This window comes from Zalophus californianus, chromosome 4 (genome assembly GCF_009762305.2).
Source record: "Zalophus californianus isolate mZalCal1 chromosome 4, mZalCal1.pri.v2, whole genome shotgun sequence".
Taxonomy (NCBI): Eukaryota; Metazoa; Chordata; class Mammalia; order Carnivora; family Otariidae; genus Zalophus; species Zalophus californianus.
Genome location: NC_045598.1, coordinates 139,283,623 through 139,304,554, shown reverse-complemented (window position 1 = coordinate 139,304,554; position 20,932 = coordinate 139,283,623). Strand labels below are relative to the sequence as shown.

The 20,932-nt window shown below is 36.7% G+C and overlaps 1 protein-coding gene across 3 annotated transcripts in view; it reads left to right on the top strand.

The window, feature by feature from the left end:
- The first annotated feature begins 1,538 nt into the window (after positions 1-1,538).
- Positions 1,539-20,932, top strand: part of SNX16 (sorting nexin 16) — a 40,642-nt gene continuing 21,248 nt past the window's right edge. The window contains exons 1-5 of one of the 3 annotated variants that reach the window (XM_027579691.2): positions 1,551-1,746; positions 3,476-3,723; positions 3,811-3,950; positions 12,227-12,313; positions 15,693-15,841. In XM_027579691.2, coding sequence (XP_027435492.1) covers positions 3,576-3,723; positions 3,811-3,950; positions 12,227-12,313; positions 15,693-15,841 — 524 coding nt within the window. In that variant the 5' untranslated portion in view covers positions 1,551-1,746; positions 3,476-3,575. Of the gene's footprint in view, positions 1,747-3,475; positions 3,951-12,226; positions 12,314-15,692; positions 15,842-20,932 lie in introns of all 3 variants that reach the window. The other 2 variants (XM_027579681.2, XM_027579700.2) reach the window with 2 other exon arrangements.

The window sequence follows — 20,932 nt, the reverse complement described above, 5'->3', positions numbered from 1 at the left end:
ATAAACTATGTAAGTTATGAGGATATAATGTAGAGCATGGCAACTACAGTTAATACTACTGTATTGACTGAATATCTGAAAATTGCTAAGAAAGTAAATCTTACAGTCCTCATCACATGAAAAAACTTCTGGAACTATGTATGGTGACAGATGTTAACTAGATTTATCGTGATGAGCATTTTCTCAATATATACAAATGTCAAATAATTATTTTTCACACCTAAAGCTAATGTAATGTGATATGTAAATTATACCCCAACTTTAAAAACTTTTATTTTCTAAAAAAAAGATGTTCAGTTCATTTTCTGTAAGTAAAATCTAGACATTTATCTATACCAAGTAGTCTGCAAGATAAAGAATATATATACTATCTATACCCTGTATGCTCCTTTCAATAATTTGTAAAGGAAGTTCTTCTTGGACAATTTCAACTTTTCTAGATCCTTCCTCCTCCTAACTGTGGTATTTGTACACTTCTGTCTCTCGAAAGTTTAATTTGCCTTGGCTTCCTTGATATTGGACTATCACGTTTTCCTCATTATAACTATCTTTTGCTACCACCTGCAGCTCTGTCCACAAGTGAAGGAAATACTCCAAGGCTCATTTTTTTCTTTCTTTTCTCTCTATATCCTTGCCACTTCAAGACCAAGATTGCCAACTCTGAACTGAAAACTACCTCATGTTTTAGTCCACTGTTTCCACAAAATTCTCTTTTTATGTCTCACTCACACAAGAAGGGCAATATCATCAACCAAAATCATTATTATGCCACAAACCAGATTATCTTCCTATGCTCATTTTGAAATTACAACTATCAATTTTTCCCAGTCTTGGGAATGTTCCAAAGCCTTAGAAATCATGGGATGATCTTTAAATCAAAATGCACAATTCTAATGATAAACAACCCTGTAAACTGTCTAAATTTTGGTATTTGACTATCAAAAAACAGCTTTCCCGGTAACTTTACAGGTCTTCAGATGTGCAAGTCTAACAAGCCTAATATTGTATCATTTGAGATAAAACTGCTCCCTGGGCTGTAAAAAAACAAACAATACCACTCAGCAATTTCAATTATCTGCCAATGATAGGGCGAATAAGCTTAAGTGCAGTGTTCTGTCTTCCCAATCTTAGAATCTATTGTCATCCCTTAAAGCGCTAATTCTAGAAAACAATCTATAATCTACTAGAACCAGCCCAAGCTAGTGATGACAAGTCCCATGATGCAAAGCAGAGCCTGGACCAGTGCTGGCCGTAGTTCTTCCTAGGAACTGTAATCTTCTGATCACCTGTGCGACAAACTGGGAGTTTTAACCCCCATTTCTCAGTTAGTTTATAAAAATAAAGCTAGGGCAGAGAAGGTAGAATTCTCACCACAAAACAAGGCCCAACCCGGCTGCCAAAGAGCCCTGTCGGGACAACTCCAGTCCGCGCCTCTGGGGTTGGGGGGTTATCGAACGGGGAGGGAAGATAAAAAAAAAAAAAAAAAAAAAAAAAAAAAAATCGCCCTTGCGTGACGTCACTTCCGGGAGAGGCGGCCGGGCTTGGCCCCACCCTCCACCTCGCTAGGATCCGGGGCCGGACCGCCAGGGTTGAACCCGGCTGAGGCTGGGAGCCGCTGCTTTGGGGGCGGAAAGTCACGTGAGACTTCTTGGTCCTGTGGGTGGAGAGGAAAAGCTGCAGTTAAGGAGGGTCGGATTTAACCGTCACAGGGAAGTGCGCTCAAACGGAATCGCGGAGTGGGCTGAGGTAGGGACAAGGCAGCGGGCGCTGTTCTGGGCGCTCATGCGAGTGACACCTGCACCCCCGTGGCTGGCGGGCGGCGGGCGGACTCCACCGGAGGGTGGAGGGGCCCCGCGGGAGCCTCCGGGCCATCCTCAGGCCACCGCAGACTCCGCCGAGCGTGTGGGAGGCGCTGGCCTCGCACCGGGCGGCGGAGGTGGCTCCGTCTTGGGGCTCCTGGGAGCCCCGGGAGCTGAGGGTCTCCCCGTCCACTGAGCCGAAGACCCGTGGACTGCTCTGACACCGACCAGGCGCTCCTAGGGTCGAGCTGCGCCTGGGTTTCTCCACTTTTCTCTCGCCCACCCACTTCTCTCTCCTACCGCGTTGCTCAGGCTCGGGCCACCTCACCTGACCGAGCTTTTCCAGTGTAGGACGAAGATGTTAGTCCTTGGAGCATCTCCATGCTAAGGCAAAAGTGAAGACGCTATTAATGATCCCAATACATTTTCTTAAAAGTTTGGGTAGCGCTCACTGCTTTGCACGTCAGTGATTGTATTGATACGCGTCCTCTCTCCCCAGCCCTGGGGCCTCAGGTAATTGGGTGGCAAGGGCAGGGCTATCCCACAGGCCTTGAAAAGGATAAGATTTCAGACTTTTATTTACTTCTTTTGGGGGGAGGCCATCAAGCAGAGCCGAGGAGCAGTGAATCAGCAGTTCAAGTTTCTTGAATCTTTGATGATGAGGAAGGTTGCCCAGAGCCACGTGCTGGATTAAAAAAATCTTACTTCAGCATCTTTCCAAGTCCGGGCGGCTCTGTGCCTACCTTTCTCACCAGCAGAGTTGCCTAGATGTAGTTAAGATAGGCAGGCCCCCCTTGTTATGTGCCATTTCACAACTCTGTAGTTATTACAATTTCTTAGTTTATTATTTAACAACTTGGTGGTAAACCTTTTCTTCATTGTGTAACTATGAGATTCTGAGACAAGATAAACCAGTCCTTTTGACAACAGGGATTACTGGGTATGAGTGATAAGGATTTGTTAAGTTCCCTCAGTTTCTGGCATAGTAGCATTACTGATGATCTGGAAACTATGAAGAACATTTTAACTTTCAATCATTTCATCTTGTTGGATGTAAGTTTGGGTCTTACTTGATTAATTTAATTTGACCACTTTTTTTCAAATACATTTGATCCTGGGTTTAATAAACTTACCTTAAGAACAATTGATATTTACCTTGTAGCATCTAAGCTTGTGGTTCACTGTTACTACTCTGGGTAATTCTTTAGAGTTTCACTAATTAAAAGGAAATGTGAATAATTCTCCCTTTCTTTTCTCCCCTCCTTCCCTCCTTGTACTGTATGGGGAGCTGTCAGGACCCTAAGTAGACAATAAAGCTTCAGAAAGTCTTTACCACTCTTCCTGTTCCCAACTCTAATGTATAGATGATATCAGATTAAAATGAACATTACAGAAATCTATCACAAGGAAAGAAAGTGAAGATTAAAAAGGATGACATGTAATATGAAGGTCAAGAAAAAGAGTGTGGAGTAATTCTGCTCTCTTTACCTTGCAAATGGGAATCCTTAGAGATGATATCTTGGGATTAAATGAAGAGGTTTGAGGTGTGTTTTCATTCCAAATGAAGTAATGGAGTGTCACAAAATCAAAAGAAATGGATGTGAACATTCTGAGGTTTTTTTGGATAATACTCCAAATTAAAGACTAACCTTTCAATATGTTCTTCTCGTTTTTAGATAGTGAATTCCTAAGAAGAAAATAATGGATTTCATATTAGTTGTTCTCTGAGTGTTTGGACTCAGCATTGTGCAGGTTTTTTGCAAAGGCCAAAAGAAGATGGCAACTCCTTATGTCCCAGTTCCTATGCCCATAGGGAACTCTGCTTCCAGTTTTGCAACCAACAGAAACCAAAGAAGCTCTTCTTTTGGGAGTATCTCAACAAGCTCAAACTCTTCCAGAGGCCAGTTAGAGGACTCAAATATGGGTAATTTTAAACAGACAAGTGTACCCGATCAAATGGATAGTACTTCATCTGTCTGTAGCAGTCCCCTTATTAGGACTAAATTTACAGGTGCAGATTCTTCCATTGAGTATTCTGCTAGACCAAGAGAAAGTGAAGAACAAAGTCCTGAAACAGTATATTTGGAAGATAGACCTTCTACACCTACTATACTAGGTTATGAAGTGATGGAAGAAAGAGCTAAATTTACTGTGAGTATTGACTTCTGCTGTACATCAGTAGAAAGTGAAAAATTGACTAACCTGTGTTCTATATATGAGTTAAATTGTTACCTGTCTTATAATTTCTTGAACATAAAATTCGAGTCGTTTTTACACCTGTAAATTCTGTCATGCTATAGTAAACTTTATTTTAGAATTTTCACAAACCAGACACATCTGTGAAACTAGCACACAGATCAAGAAACAGAACATTACCAGCATCCAAACAGCAGCCCCCCCACCATGCTCTCTGTCAGTCAATACCCACTCTCCTGATAGCCTGCATTAATTTTGCCTATTTTTCTACTTTATGCAAATGGAATTACAGAATATGTACTCTTGGTTATGGTCTCCAGCATTGTGTTTGTAAGATCCATCCTTAATCTTGCATGTGATTGTAGGTAGCTCATTTTTATTACTGATAGTATTCCTCTATGTGAATATACTACAATTTATCTATTGTACTGTTGAAGAACATATGGATAACTTCTAGTTTGGGCTCTTACAAATGCTACTGCTATGAACTTTTTAGTCTTTATCACTCATTAAACACATTAACACATTTCTGTTTTACATCTGCCTAGGAGTAAAATTGCTGGATCATATACCTAGCTTTAAAAGATACGAACAATGTGTCAGAGTAGTTGTACTAGTTTATACTCCTTTAAGCAGTGTATGAGTGTTCCAGTCACTCCACACCTGCCCAACATGTGGTATTTTTTCATCTTTTTCACTATTATTTTCTATCCCGGTGGGGAGAGTCATATCACATTGTGGTCTTCATTTGCATTTTTATTGACTAATTAAATTGAAGACTTTTTGGGCCATTGGATATTCTCTTTTGTGAAGTGTCTGTTCAAGACCTTTATTCATTTTTCTTTGGAAGAGTTTTTCCCACTTTGATTTATAATTTTCTATGCATTTTGGACAAATTCTTTGTTAGAGCATACATTGTGACTCTAACATTATCTCTTTGATAATAGTCACAATGTATGATAATCCCTGTGGCTTGCCTTTTCACTTAATGATGCATAAGATAAACAAAAATTTATAGTTTTAATATAGTCCAATTTATTAATTTTTCTTTTATGGTCAGCACTTTTTAAAATTACTCCCAGCTTACAAAGATGTTGTCCTATGTTTTCTTCTAAAAGCTTTCTTGTTGGACCTTCCACATTTAGATCTGTAAACTCACTGGAATTGATTTTTGTCCATGGTGTGAAACAAGGGTCAAGATACTTTTTTTCCCTCCATATGGGATCAAGTAATCAGGCTTTTATTGAAAAAAAACACTCTCTACATTTGCACTGTTGCCTATGTCATAAATCAGGCAACCATTTAAATATATGGGTTTGTTTCTGTGTTCCATTTTTCCCTCATTTGCCAATTCCCCATTGTCTTTAATTACTAATGCATTATGAGAGGCCTTGATACCTGCTAGCTTAAGTAATCTAGCTTTGTTGTTGCTTCAGAATTGTCTTGGCTATCCTTGACTCTTTGTTCTGGGATTATATTGACTCTATAGACTGATCTAAAGAGATCTGACATTTTTACAATACTGAGTCTCTGAATCTAAACCTAATCCATTTACTGAAGTCTTTAACGTCCTTTTGTAGTTTTCAGAGCGGAGGTCTTAGGTTTTTTCGTTAGAGGTTTTTTGTTTTTTGTTTTTTGTTAAGTAATCTCTATACCCAATGTGGGGCTTGAACTCATGACCCTGAGATTAAGAGTCACATACTCTACTAACTGAGCCAGCCAGGCGCCCTCTAGTTTAGATTTATTTCCAAGTGTGTATGTTGTTTGATGTTCTTGATACTTTGTTCTGTTTTCTGTTTATTCATTGCTAGTTTATATATTTTGGTCTTATGTATCAATGTGTGTTTATGTATCCAGAGACCTTGCTAAATACACTTATAATTGAAATAGTTTGTTCTTCCTCTTGGATTTTCTTGATGTAAAGTTTTTATGTTTAGTTCAATATTTCATGCTGTAAGCCTACAAGCAGTATAGAAGGACCTCTGAGAAAACAATTGTTGAGATAATTTTTGTTGTCTTTAGGGAAATGTTTAATTTTTAAAAAGTTTTTTATCTGAGTATATTTGACACACAATGTTACAGGTATACAACATAGTGATTCCCCTTCTCTATACATTATGCTATGCTCACTGTAGATGTCGCTACCCTTTGTCACCACATAACGCTATTGCAGTATCACTGACTATTTTTGCTCTGCTGTACCTTTTTTCCCTATGACTTATTCATCCATAACTGAAGTCCTGTATCTCCCACTCCCCTTCACCCATTTTGCACTTTCCCCTACCCCCTTCCTCTGACAGTCACCAGTTTGTTCTCTGTATTTACAGATCTGATTCTGCTTTTTGTTTATTTGTTTTGTTTTTTAGATTCCACATATGAGTAAAATCATACGGTATTTGTCTTTCTCACTCTGACTTATTTCACTTACATTATACCCTCTAGGTTTATTCATGTTGTTGCAGATGGCAAGATCTCATCCTTTTTTGTGGCTGCATGATACTCCAGTGTGTATGTGTGTGTATGTGTGTACACACACCACATTTTCTTTATCCATTCATCTATCAGTGGACACTTAGGTTACATCCATATCTTGGCTATTGTAAATAATGCTGCAGGAAACCTAGGGGTGCAAATACCTTTTTGAATTAGTGTGTTCATTTTCTTTGGGTAAATACCCAGAAGTGGAATGACTGGATCATATGGTAATTCTATTTTTAATTTTTTTATTTTTTTTCTATTTTTTTCTATTTTTAATTTTTTGAGGAAACTTCATACTGTTTTCCTCAGTGGATGCATCAAATTTACATTCCCACCAACAGTGTATAGGCTTGCTTTTTCTCCACATCTTTGGTAACACTTGTTATTCCTTATCTTTTTTTATTTTAGCCACTCTGACAGATATAAAATGCTATCTCATTCTGGTTTTGATTTGCATCTCCCTGATGATTAGTGATGTTGATCATCTTTTCTTTTGTCTGTTGGCCATCTGTGTGTCTGCTTTGGAAAAAATGTCTATTCAGGTCCTCTGCCCATTTTTAATTGGATTATTTGTGGGTTTTCTTGGTGTGGATCTTTATATATTTTGGATATTAACCCCTTATCAGATACATCATTTGCAAATATCTTCTCTCATTCAGTAGGTTGTTTTTTAGGTTTTTTTTTCATGGTTTCCTTTGCTTTGCAAAAGTTTCTTATTTTTATGTAGTCCCAATAGTTTGTTTTAGCTTTTATTTCCCCTGCCTCAAGAGACATATCTAGAAAAATGTTGCTAAGGCTGATGTCAGAAAAATTACTGCATGTGTTCTCTTTTTTTATGGGTTCAGGTCTCACATTTAGGGCTTTAATCCGTTCTGAGTTTATTTTTGTGTAAGGTCTTAGAGAGTGATACAGTTTCTTTCTTTGACATGTTGCTGTCCAGTTTTCCAAGCACCATTTATTGAAGAGACTATCTTTTTCCCATTGTATATTCTTGCCTACTTTGTCATAGATTAATTGACTGTATAAGCATGGGTTTATTTCTGGGCTCTCTATTCTGTTCTATTGGTTTATGTGTCTATTTTTGTGCCAGTACTATTTGTTTTGATTAGTACAGCTTTGTAGTATATCTTGAAATCTGGAATTGTGATACCTCCAGTTTTGTTCTTTCTCAAAGTGCTTTGACCATGCAGAGTCTTTTGTGATTCTAAACAAATTTTAGGATTATTTGGTCTAGTTCTGTGGAAAATGCTATTGGTATTTTGATAGGGATTGCACTGAATCTGTAGATAGCTTTAGGTAGTATGGACATTTTAACACCATTAATTCTTTCAATTCATGAGCATGGAATATCTTTCCATTTATTTGTGTTGTCTTTAATTTCTTTCATCAGTGTTTTATAGTTTTCAAAATTCAAGTCTTTAACTTCTTATTTCTAGGTATTTTATTCTGTTCGGCACAATTGTAAATAGAATTGTTTTCTTAATTTCTCTTTCTGCTACTTTGTTATTAGTATATAGAAACACAACCAAAAAAAAAACCCAACCAATTTCTGTGTATTTAATATTGTATCCTGCAACTTTACAGGATTTATTACTTCTAGTAGTTTTTTGGTGGAATCTTTAAGGTTTTCTGCATACTGTATCATTTCATCTGCAAATAGTGACAATTTAACTTCTTCCTTACCATTGTTTCTTTTTCTCTGATTGCTGTGGCTAGCACTTCTAGTACTTTGTTGAATTAAAGTGACAAGAGTGGACATTCTTGTCTTGTTCCTGATCTTAGAGGAAAAGCTCTGTTTTTCACCATTGAGTATGATGTTAGCTCTGGGTTTTTCAGATATGGGCTTTATTATGTTGAGGCATGTTTTTTTCTAAACCTTTTCTGTTGAGAATTTTTATCATGAATAGATGTTGAATTTTGTCAGATGCTTTTTCTGCATCTATTGAAGTGATCATATGATTTTTATCCTTCATGTTGTTGATGTGCTATATCACACTGATTTGCAAATGTTGAACCATTCTTGCATCCCCAGAATAAATCTCACTTGATTATAGTGAATGATCCTTACAATGTGTAGTTTAATGCAATTTGTTAATATTTTGTTGATGATTTTTAGCATCTATGTACAACTGAGATAATTTATGAAGAGAGACATCTTTAGAGTTAAATTATCATAAGACTGATGATGTGATGGGAAATTTGCATGGACCTGACTTTTTTTGGAAATTATGATAAACTGGTGGCCCATTTTCTTACATTGACCTACCTTATGCTGGATGAGCATTCATTGAAATGATGTGTGTGAAAATACAAGTTCATAGGCAAATTTAAGGCAGCTATACATAAAGTCTTTAAAAACACTTTAGAGGGGGCGCCTGGGTGGCTCATTTGGTTAAGCAACTGCCTTGGCTCAGGTCATGATCCTGGAGTCCCGGGATCGAGTCCCACATTGGGCTCCCTGCTCAGCAGGGAGTCTGCTTCTCCCTCTGACCCTCTTCCCACTCGTGCTCTCTATCTCTCATTCTCTCTCTCTCAAATAAATAAATAAAATCATGAAAAAAAAATAAAAACACTTTAGAGGAAGAAGTAAATAACGGGTATGAAGTTATTACTATTCATTTATTCATTTAATTCATGTTGGGGGTACCTATTGTGTGTCATGCACTCTTTTAGGTAATAGTGGTACAGCAACTCGAATGAATGAATGATAGATGAGTAAGCATTTTAAAATGCTGGTATGTCATAGGTGGTAAGTGGTATAAAGAGAAATAAAAGAGTGAAGGGAGGGCGCCTGGGTGGCTCAGTTGGTTAAGCGACTGCCTTCGGCTCAGGTCATGATCCTGGAGTCCCGGGATCGAGTCCCACATCGGGCTTCCTGCTCGGCAGGGAGTCTGCTTCTCCCTCTGACCCTCTTCCCTCTCGTGCTTTCTATCTCTCATTCTGTCTCTCTCTCAAATAAATAAAATCTTAAAAAAAAAAAAAAAAAAGAGTGAAGGGAGATAGTTTCCCCGCAACTGGAGTTGCAATTTAAATAACATTGTCAGTCATGGCCTCACAGAAAAGATGTTAGCACTAAGAGGCAATGAGCCACGAGAATATCTGGGGGAAGAACCTTCCTGACAGGTGAGACAACGCAGAGGCCCTTGTGGCTGACAGCAGAAGCAGCCATGGGGAAAGGTGTAAGAACTGAAATAACAGGTAAAGACAAGGGAGTATGACACACAGATCAGGTAGAACATGTAGGCCATTGTAAGGCCATTAGATTTTACTCTGCACAAGATGGCAATCTTTGAAAAGGTTTTAAAGGAAGTGTTACATGATCTGACTTAAGGTTTAAAGACTCATCTGGCTGCTGAGTTAAGACTAGATTTTGTGGAGGAAGGAATGGAAACAGGAAGTATTAAGTTCTTCCAGTAATCCACGGAAGACATGATGGTGGTGTGGACAGGGTGGTGGAAGAAGTCCTAAGAAGTGATCAGATTCTGGGGATATTTTGAAGGTAAAACCTTTAGATGTGGGATAAAGAGAAATCAACGATGATCCCAAAGTTTTTGGGTGAACAGTAGGGTTGCTGTTTAATTCGGTGGCAGGTTTTGAGGGCAAGATCAGGATTTGTTTTTGGACATGCTAGGCTTGAGATGTCTAGTAGACATCAAAATGGAGATGTCAGGTGTGTGTATATATGTGCATGTGTGTCCCAAGCTTATGTATTATGTATATGTATGTAAATATAAGTTGAGTTTAGGGGAGAGGTCTGAGCTGAATATACACGTTAGGGAGTCTTAGGTTTGTAAGATAATTTTTTTCTAGGTATATTTCTTTGAATTGAGCTCTTAACTGAATAAAATATTAGGAATGACTGGTAAGTTCTTGTCATTAGCGTGTCAAGCCTTTGAAAAGTGTTTAAGAACAAAAGTGACTAGGAGGGGTGATAAGTCAGTTTGGGAAGGAGCCATGAGGTGGGCTTCTTCAAGTGGTAATGTTTTGTTTCTTGTACTTGGTACTAGTTACATGAGTGTGTTTGTTTTATGAAAATTCATCAAGTTGTATACTAATGATTTTTGTGCTTTTCTGTATGTATTCTGTAATTAGGTGTGTGCTCCTGCATAATTTACTTAAAAATCCTATAATAAGGGCTATATAAAAAGCACAAAGTAGTGTATACTAAGTTTCCAGTAAAGAGTAGAAACCATAACTACTGTTAGAACATAGAAGAGGGAATGATCAGTAGTGTCCATAAACTTTTCATTGAAAGTACTACTTACACAAGTAGAAACATAGGAGAGCTTTCTAGAGAAGATAAAACACAAAAATCTGTACTTTGTCTTTACTAGAGAAATAGGAGTGCTCAGGGGCCACTGGAGAAAAACTTGAAAGGAGGATTCATTTTTTAAAACAGGAAAATAAAGTCAATATGGATTATGTGTAGATAAACCTTATTATCATATGAAGTTGACTTTTATTATGCATCAGTTATTCATACTCAAACGTTTTGAAGTCAGGTTATTCCTTTTGTTTCTATTAGTAACTCCTAAAAAGAATGTTTCATTAGTATCCCCTTTACAATTATCTTAGATAAGGACTTTCTGCAGACTTTAAAGGATATCCAAATAATCTTCCTCATCTTTATATGTTACAAAATGAATTATTTATATTTACTTCAAAGCTAAAGGAGTCATCCTTAACCCTTGCTGATTCTCCCCCTTAAAAGCTGAAAGAGAGTGGTCCTGGGTGGCTCAGTTGGTTAGGCGGCTGCCTTCGGCTCAGGTCATGATCCCAGGGTCCTGGGATCGAGCCCCATGTCAGGATCCCTGCTCAGCGGGGAACCTGCTTCTCCCTCTCCCTCTGCTGCTCCCCCTGCTTGCGCTCTCTCTCTCTCTGTCAAATAAATAAATAAAATATTTTTTTAAAAAAAAGCTGAAAGAGAGGTCTGTAAGGAAGAAAAATAAGGATGATCTAGTACCTAAACAATGAGTCTTCTCTACAGCATCCAGTAAGACTAGGTGAGCCACAAATGTGAGTCATCTTTGTAATTTAAAATTTCCTTGTAGCCATGTTTAAAAAAGTGAAAAGAACAAATGAAATTATATTTAATAATATATTTTATTTAATCCAAAGCCATTTTAATGAAGTATTTTTACATCTTTTTTTTTTTTGTTCTCAGTCTTTTAAATCTGGTGTGTATTTACACTCACAGCACATGTCAGTTAGGATTTGTCACATTTCAAGTTTTCAGTAGCCAACTTGTGGCTAGAGAGCAACTCCACAGGGCAACTGTGTCTCTCTCTGTCAAATAAATAAATAAAATATTTTAAAAAAGAAAAGAAAAAGAAACAAATCTTGCTTTTGGTGCCTACATTGATTATTTGTACATTTGATGTTCCAAATGATTTCTTTTTTTTTTTAAGATTTTTATTTATTTTTTGACAGAGAGAGAGAGACAGCAAGAGAGGGAACACAAGCAGGGGGAGTGGGAGAGGGAGAAGCAGACTTCCCTGCTGAGCAAGGAGCCCGATGTGGGGCTCAATCCCAGGACCCTGGGATCATGACCTGAGCTGAAGGCAGATGCTAAATGACTGAGCCACCCAGGTGCCCCAAATGATTTCTGATATTTTTTACATACTAATTGTTATGACCTGGGTTGTCAAGTAAAAGTTTTAAAAATATTTGGTTTGGTTTGAAATTTTAAATATCTTTATATACATTTTTTTTCACCTCTCTCTCTTTCTCTCTCTCTCTCTCTCTCTGCATAGGTATATAAAATACTAGTAAAGAAAACCCCAGAAGAAAGTTGGGTAGTTTTCAGAAGATACACTGACTTCTCTAGACTTAATGATAAAGTAAGTACTTTAATAAATCTAAAACGGACTTTTCAGTTTCAAATTATTATCTGTTCCTGACAGTTCTACTGTTAAATATTTGTGGGTTCTCCTTGTTAGCTATCTGAGTGAAGTCAAATTTTGCTAGTTCCTAAGAAAATTAACTATTTTATTTCATTTTAATAGCCTAAAGACCCATCTTTACACATAACTTCCTTTTTTTAGAAACAAAAAATTATTTTTAGTATAAAAGTATGAAAATCTTAAAACTGCTAACAGAAATATAAATGATTATATGGGGGCACCTGGGTGGCTCAGTCGTTAAGTGTCTGCCTTCATCTCAGGTCATGATCCCAGGGTCCTGGGATCGAGCCCCGCATCGGGCTCCCTGCTCGGCGGGAAGCCTGCTTCTCCCTCTCCCACTCCCCCTGCTTGTGTTCCTGCTCTCGCTATCTCTGTCTCTGTCAAATAAATAAATAAAATCTTTAAAAATAAATAAATAAATAAAATGATTATATAATCTTGTGAATTTGATAAAGGTGTATATGATTCCCCAAATCATATGACTATAAGGGAATGAACAACAACAAAAAATATTTCTAACATAGTGTATTAGTTTTCTATTGCTGTTAACAAATTACCACAAACTTTGTGACCTAAAACATACCTGTTTTTTATCTAGTGATTTAGGTGCGCTCAGCTGGGTTTGCCACTTAGGGTTAAAGTCAAAGTCAAGCTGTTGGCTAGACTGGGCTCTTCTCTGGAGGCTCTGAGAAAGTTCAGCTTTTGGGTTCATTCAGGTTGTTGGCAGAGTTCAGTTTCTTGTAGTTCTAAGACCAGGGTCCCCATTTCCTTGCTGGTTGTCAGCCAGAGGTTGTTCTTAGTTCATAGAGTGCTGTCCAGTCTTTGCACATGGCCCCTGCACCTTCAAAGTCAGCAGTAGCAGGTCAAGTCCTTTTTGTGTTTTGAATCTCTCTGACTTTCTCTTCTGCCATCAGCCAGGGGGAAAACTAGACTTTTAAAGGGCTCATGATAAGATCAGGCTTACCGAGATAATCTCTCTATTTTAAGGCCATTTGAAAAGTAACCCTAATTACGTCTGCATAATCTCTTTTAATGTGTGACATAACAGAATCACAGAAGCAACACCAGAGACAAAGATCATGGGGCCATCTGGAAATCTGCTTACTGCACATATGAAACAAAGAAAATAATAAAAACCCTCAATATATTAAAAACTCTTAAAAGTAAATTAGAGTAAACCCAAAAGTAGAAAATACTACAAATTATGTGAACAAGGCAAACCACAGAAGAAATATAAGTGACCAATAAATTTGGAAAACATTTGATATCACAAGGACTCAAAGGAAAATTAAGAAACTATTTTTCACCCATCATGTTAACAGACATTTAAGTGGTATTATCCATTGTTGGAAATATGAATCTTCCTAGGGGACACAACTTCCTAAAGTTGTGCATAATTTTGATACAATAATCACATTTCTGGGATTTATCCAATATAAGAAATCATGGATATGGACAATATTTAGCTCTAAGGATACTTTTCACTGTTTTATTCACTGTTCTTTTCTTTGTGTTTTAATTTGTTTTTAATAGTTAAAAATTAGAACCAACCTAAATTTGGGGAATTGATAGGGAATTGATTGAGTAAATTGCAGTACGAATATAGTAAAGAAAGAGCTGAGATATCCACAGAGCTAGAGGGAAATCAGTTGAGGCAGGTGAGGGTGGTAGTATTTTAGAAACCAGGAGCATTTCTCCAAAAGAAGAAAGTGGTTTATGATGTTTCTAAAAGGCTAAGTAACCTTGGATTTTGTCTTTGGATCAGAAATCACCCACTAATTTTGACAGGTGTTTAGTAGAGGAAACTTTACTGGTCCTATTTTCTGCCATCTGCCACCTTCACTCTCAAAACTTCTAAAGTTAGTATATCCTTATCATTTTTGGTGGTAGGAAACCTATTTATGTGATTTTGCAGTTGCCTGGCTGCCAAAAAGTTTCTGCCATTCTAAAAACCTCAATTTGAATGAAAGGTAAAATATAAAATGCTAAGCTATTTTATCCTTTATTTAGGTATTTATCAAGATGACTTTTTGTAGTATGCCAAAATAAAATATTATTTGTAATGTATTTCCATCATTAAATATGAATTTTACTTACTTTTCCTGATTTCTTATTATTACACTGATGAATTAAAAACCTATAATTCTGTACTTAAAATTAAATAATAATTAATAATTAAATAAGAAGATCACAGTAATTCATTAAGTTACCAGATACTTAGGTGGAATTCTTAACTTTTGAAATTGTTACAATTTTTGTTCATGAAGACTAATTTCTAACAGTTTCAATTTAGAGCTATTTAATCCTTTATGACTTGCTACTTTTCTTTTGAGGGCTCAATTATTATTCAATGTTTACTTCTCTTTACCTCTCTGGATTCATCTTTATATTGCTATAATAGTTCTTACCTTAGGCAAGTTGAGATTTAGATAACTCTAAAGCTTTTAAAGAAGGATGTTCATAGGAATTTAAGTTAGTAAATATCTCCTACATATTCCAAGTTGGGCACTCAAAATTAGTAAGTATCTATGTCAGTGTTCTAGGTACCAGAAAGAGCTCTACCCATCACCTGCTTTTACTGGCAAGAATCAAAAAAATGTGTGTAAAAGACCACAGTCTGGGGGAAAATATTTGTCATACTTACATCTTACAGAGGACTTGTATCCAGAATATATAAAGAACTCTTGCAACTTAATAATAAAAAGATAAATAACCCAATTTTTTTAAACGGAGGGGTTAGAAGAGTTGAATAGATAATTCACCAAAGATATGCAAATCCAAAAAAGCCCATAAGGAAATAGTTAACATCATTTGTCAACAGAGAAATGCATATTAAAGCCACAGTGAAATACTACTACATACCCACCAGAATGGCTGACGTTACAAAGATGGACAATGCCAGGTGTTGGCAAGGATATGGAGCAACTGTAACGCCTGTGTATATACAACTGGTAGAAATCAACAAGTAAACAATTCAGATATAAAAAGTTTAGATGAGGGGCGCCTGAGTGGCTCAGTTGTTAAGCATCTGCCTTCGGCTCAGGTCATGATCCCAGGGTCCTGGGATCGAGCCCCGCATCGGGCTCCCTGCTCTGCAGGGAGCCTGCTTCTCCTTCTCCCACTCCCCCTGCTTGTGTTCCCGCTCTTGCTGTGTCTGTCTCTGTCAAATAAATAAATAAAATCTTTTAAAAAAAAAAAGTTTAGCTGAATTTCATTACTTTAAGTTTATTTCATGAACAAGTCCATGTAGAGAATAGATTTTATAGAATTGATATGTTGAGTTGAACATTGTATTTTCTTTTTTCTTCTTTTTCAGTTAAAAGAGATGTTTCCAGGCTTTCGATTAGCACTTCCACCAAAACGCTGGTTCAAAGATAATTACAATGCTGACTTTTTAGAAGATAGACAACTAGGATTACAAGCATTTCTTCAAAATTTAGTGGCTCACAAAGACATTGCTAACTGGTATGTAACAAACTGAAACAACTTGTTTAAACTAAAGAACAAATATAGGACCATAGTTATTCAAGCACAAAAATACAAAGTAGGAATATAATTACATGTCCTCTCTAATAAGGTAGTACTTGGACTTTTCTTGCTTTTTATCAATAAGAATTTTATTTGGCATTTGATTTGTATTAACCCTTTTAAAAAGTCAGCAAAGTTAAAAATTTTTCAATGTAAAAAAAAATTAAGGGGCGCCTGGATGGCTCAGTTGGTTAAGTGTCTGTCTGCCTTCGGCTCAGGTCATGATCTCCCAGTCTTGGGATCAAGCCCCATGTTGGCTCCCTGCTCAGTGGGGAGTCTGTTTCTCCCTCTCCCTCTTCCCCTCCCCACCCCCTGCTTGTGTGTGCACTCTCTCTCTCTCTCTCTCAAATAAATAAATAAAGTCTTTAAAAAAATCTTTAAGTTAAAAATTCAGTGTACCATATACTCAAACCACCCAAGAATAAACTTGATTTTAGTATTTAGTATTTTAGCAATCATTTAAACAAAGTGGCCCACATATTAGATTTTTGGTTAATATAACATTATATAATTGTGAAGGTAATATTTTTACATTTCTCCAAAGTAATGCAAAAATATGAAGATTGTGAAGTTGGGTTAATGTATATAGAGGGTAAAGTGTGAAAATAAAAACCATTAAAGAGGGAGAGAAAAGATCTATACGGTTTTTTGCTTCTGAAAATATTTATAAGAAAATTGCTTTATGATTTAATATCAGCTGAGTGATTTTGGAATTTACATTATCAGATAAATTTGAACTCTTGATAGTTACAAGCAGCATTTACAAGGCAGCAATAGCATATTGTTTAACTACCTATATCTATAACTGTCTTTAGCAGTTTTTCACATAAGATGGAAAACAATCAAGGCAACCATCCTGTCTCACTTTTTCTCCCCTTTTTTCTCAGTCTTTTTATTTTAATGTATATCACCTTGTGTTACACATAACACAAATGCCATGCATATACATCTTGTTTTTCTAATGTGTGCTGCCCAAGCTTGATGGCTACTGCTTGAGATCTCTGCCAGTCCCCCTCATTTTCCTCTATGAAAGGAACTACAAGCTAGACCCCTTCTCTCAACTCCAGATTCGTATCTGCATTTGCCTCCTTGACATCTCCTTCAGATATCTCAAAGTGGCATCAAACCCAGGTAAAAGCTTACTCTCCAGACTTTTCCCAGTGTTCAGCAGCAGCATTTACCCAGAACCTGGGAGTCATCCTTCACACAACCCTCTCTACCCTTATCCCTTCCTTTATATTTTAAATTCCACTCAAATCTACTTTTCTCCACTCCTGCCATCACCACCCTAGTCTAAGCCGTTATCTCTTACCTGAATCACTGCAGAAGGTTTTCCTCTGGTCTTCCTCATCTGCTCTTATTTCTGTAGCCCGTTGGAGCCACAGTGATCTTTTTTAATGCAGTTGAAGTCATTTTTTCTGGTCCCTGCCTACCTGCCTGTCTTTCCAACTTCATGTTTTATTATTCCTCCCTGACCTTGTTCTCTGTACTTAGCTGTATTGGTCTTTTAATTCTTCAAAATCACCTTGTTCCTTTGTCCCTTAGGGCCTTCAAAGGAAAGACAGTGTTTGTTCCCTGGAAAGACAATGTTTCACACTACCACCCCGCCCAGCCCTGGCCTAGATAATTAATACCTATATATCCTTCATATTTCAGTTAAAGACTTCACTTCCTTGGGCTTTTCTAACCATTCCCTCACTTACCACCACCACCACCAAAGTTCAGTTCTTTCTCATAGAATCTGTACCAGTCCTTCTCAGCTGGTTCTGAGAGACAAATCCTGGTGCCTTAAGTGAAACACCCATTATATGTATGAATTAACTTCTCACCTGTACTTCCAGGATGGTACTAGCTATGTGCCAGTCTTAAGGGAATTGAGAAAATAGTCCCTCAAATCATTGTCCTTAGCATCTGATTCTCTCATGGAATCCCAGCTGAGAAAGGCTGGTTGGTACTTTAATCTCAGCATTTCAGTTTGTAAGTATTTCTCTGATTATTTGATTGTGTTTCTCCTACCGGGTTGTAAGGTACATATGTAATTGTAGGTCATTTGGCTGTTTAGCTCACGATTCAGTGTGCAGCACTTAACACAGTGCTAATACAAGGTCTGTGCTCAATAAGAGTACCTGTTAAACAAATGGCTGGATATTTGCTATTGTATTATTTACAAGAAACAAGTTTGAAGCAAATATGACAAAATATTAGTGATTGTGTGTTCTAGGTGGGGGAACGTGGGTGCTCCCTACTTTTCAAAATTTTTACATCTCAAAAGAAAAAAAGAAAAAAAAGGCTAGTGTTAATTCAGACACACAAAGCAGGAATAAAAACCAACAAACTCTAAAATCATAGCGAGAGCCTTTTGAAGAACATATCTTAGACCGTACCAAAAGAAGACTTTTACAGCTAAAAAGTCAACATATATATCTTATCCCCTTTATCTTCTCTTTTATTCAGTAAACCTTTATGTCTTAGTATTAAAAATATTGTGGTGACTTAAAATCAAATTTATTCTATAAATGACTATGCTCTATTTTTATATAGTGAAATATTAAGTAATATAAACCACATTAATAAACTGATTTTGTGATATCTTGATTTTTTAAATAGTGAAGGCATATCTTAGTGTTGTCTCATTTTTTAAAAAATTATGGGTAGTAGATCTCTGTCTCTAAGATAGGCATACGAGGGACATTTGAGATCCTGTTGTTACTAAAACTGTACACTTTTTTTTAAAGATTTATTTATTTATTTGAGGCTGAGAGGGGCAGAGGGAGAGAATCTTCAAACAGACTCCCTTGCTGAGTGCGGAGCCAGACGTGGGGCTTGATCTTACCACCCATGAGATCATGACCTGAGCCAAAACCAGGAATGGTACACTCAGCTAGCTGAGTCACCCAGGCACCCGTAAGACTGAAGAACAGTGGTAGTGGTCTTGCTCAACTCATAAATAGGTGTCTCAGAGAAACAAATTTTCTTGGCCAAATAAATTAGAAAAGGTTTTATTTGACATTCCTAGAGTATTGAAAGTTCTAAGAAGTCTTACATGAAAGAATGTAGTGTGCCCCACATTTGCCTACTTGCCTTTGTCATGTTGCATCATCAAACATTTAGGGATTACTGTTAGATAAATTGAACTCAAGATGAAGTATTTATGCCTTGTTTATTCTAGAGTAACCACTATCTTTTTTTGTGGGTTATGGGTACCATTATTTATTTCACAGTTTAAAAAGCTTCTGTTTAAAGCTTGAGTAAAGGGAGGAGAAGAAGAGTTATTTATCTGTATCTTAAGCATTTGCTCTGTGTCGACCCAAGAAGGATATGAAAGAAGCTGAGGGTGTACTCATTGGTCTTAAAATTCACTGGAAGAAATTAGGCTTCTGTATGAACAAAATAAAGGAAGTTTATGAAAGGCTACTTTGTATGATATGGATTATAAAAGTAGTAGGAACTCAGAGAAGGGGAAGATCGGTCCTTTGTTCGGTTCAAGCAATACTGGAAGTAGGAAGTAGGATTTGAGAACATTGAAGGCTAAATTAAAATTCTGGGTAGGAAGATAAATATGAACCATAAACAAATAACTAGAAGATATCTAGGAAGTCTAGGATTGCCAAAAGGCATTTATGAATTTCCCCTAAGGGAGAAAAGGAAAAAAGAAAAAATCTCAACACATCTGTATGAAAACCTAAAATAACATTTAAGAATAATCAGTATTTAGGGGGCCTGAGTGGCTCATTCGGTTAAGCGTCCACCTCTTGGTTTTAGCTCAGGGTTGTGAAATCACGCCCCCCTCTGTGGGCTCCATGCTCAGCACAGAGTGTGCTTGACGCTCTCTCTCACCCTCTTCCTCTGCCCCTCCTTGCCACATGCACGCTCGTGCCCTCTCTCTCTCTCTCTCAAATAAATAAATAAATCTTAAGAAAAAAAAGAGTCACTACTTAAAACATCAATTAGTTGTAAATTACCTGTTGATATACCTATTAGCATCCTTTTAGAGTTTGTAATGGCAGCATAGAAAAATTACTATCTTTCCATGGCCAAGTAATTATTTGATATTCTTTATAGATTTATAATTGTAGTCCTTTCACTTTCCTTTTTTTATATCCTTAACACTTCAAACACTTCTTAACATTCATGTTGGCTAAGAGCTTGCCATTACACAACTGGCAGCTCTTAATATGATAACCTCTCTAACTGTAACAAAGCAGAAGAAATAAGAACTGAAGGGATACTAAGGATTGTTGGTCTGAAAGTTTTAAGATAATATTATTTTCAGATGCATTTAGAAAATACAAAGTAAGAAAACAGATTAAAAACTTAATATTTTTAAGATTTCAATAAATCAAAGGATTTATTATTAATTTTGTCTGTTCCATAAATATTTATTTAGGTCTTACTCTATATAAGGTAGTGTAGTACACAAAGGTGTATTAGATACTGATCCTTTACTCAAGAAAATTGAATAGGAGGAATAGTCACCGCAAAAAAACGATCATGAGTAGAGTTAGATCTCTTTCTGAGGGGGAAGAGAGAGAGAACTGTTGACTGGGACAATTACAGGAGGCTTCCTAGAGGGTGACATTTGAGCTGGATTTTAAAGAATTAATGACATTTGGACCGACAAGGAGAAGGTGAATAAGGACCTTACAAATGAGAAGGAAATGAGAGGGAGTATGCTATCAAAATGCAGAAACAAGAAGGCACAGGTCCTGAGCCAGCAGCATGTGACTGTCAAGGTGAAGGATATCTAAAGATGGATGGAGGGGAAAAGTCTTATACTGCACAATTTGGTTATAGTTATTTGCTATATATAGTTATTTACAAATTATATATTATAAATGACATATTTTATATAAGTATAGTTATTTACTGGTTTATACTATCTTATGCTACTTTGAAATTGTTGCATCATTTAATCAGCACAGCAAATATTTTACTATTCTCTGTTTTCAGAAGCACTATACAAATATCCTGATTTACCAAATTTTTTTCTTCTTTTTAATTCTTTAAAATAGAGGGGTTAAATTATAT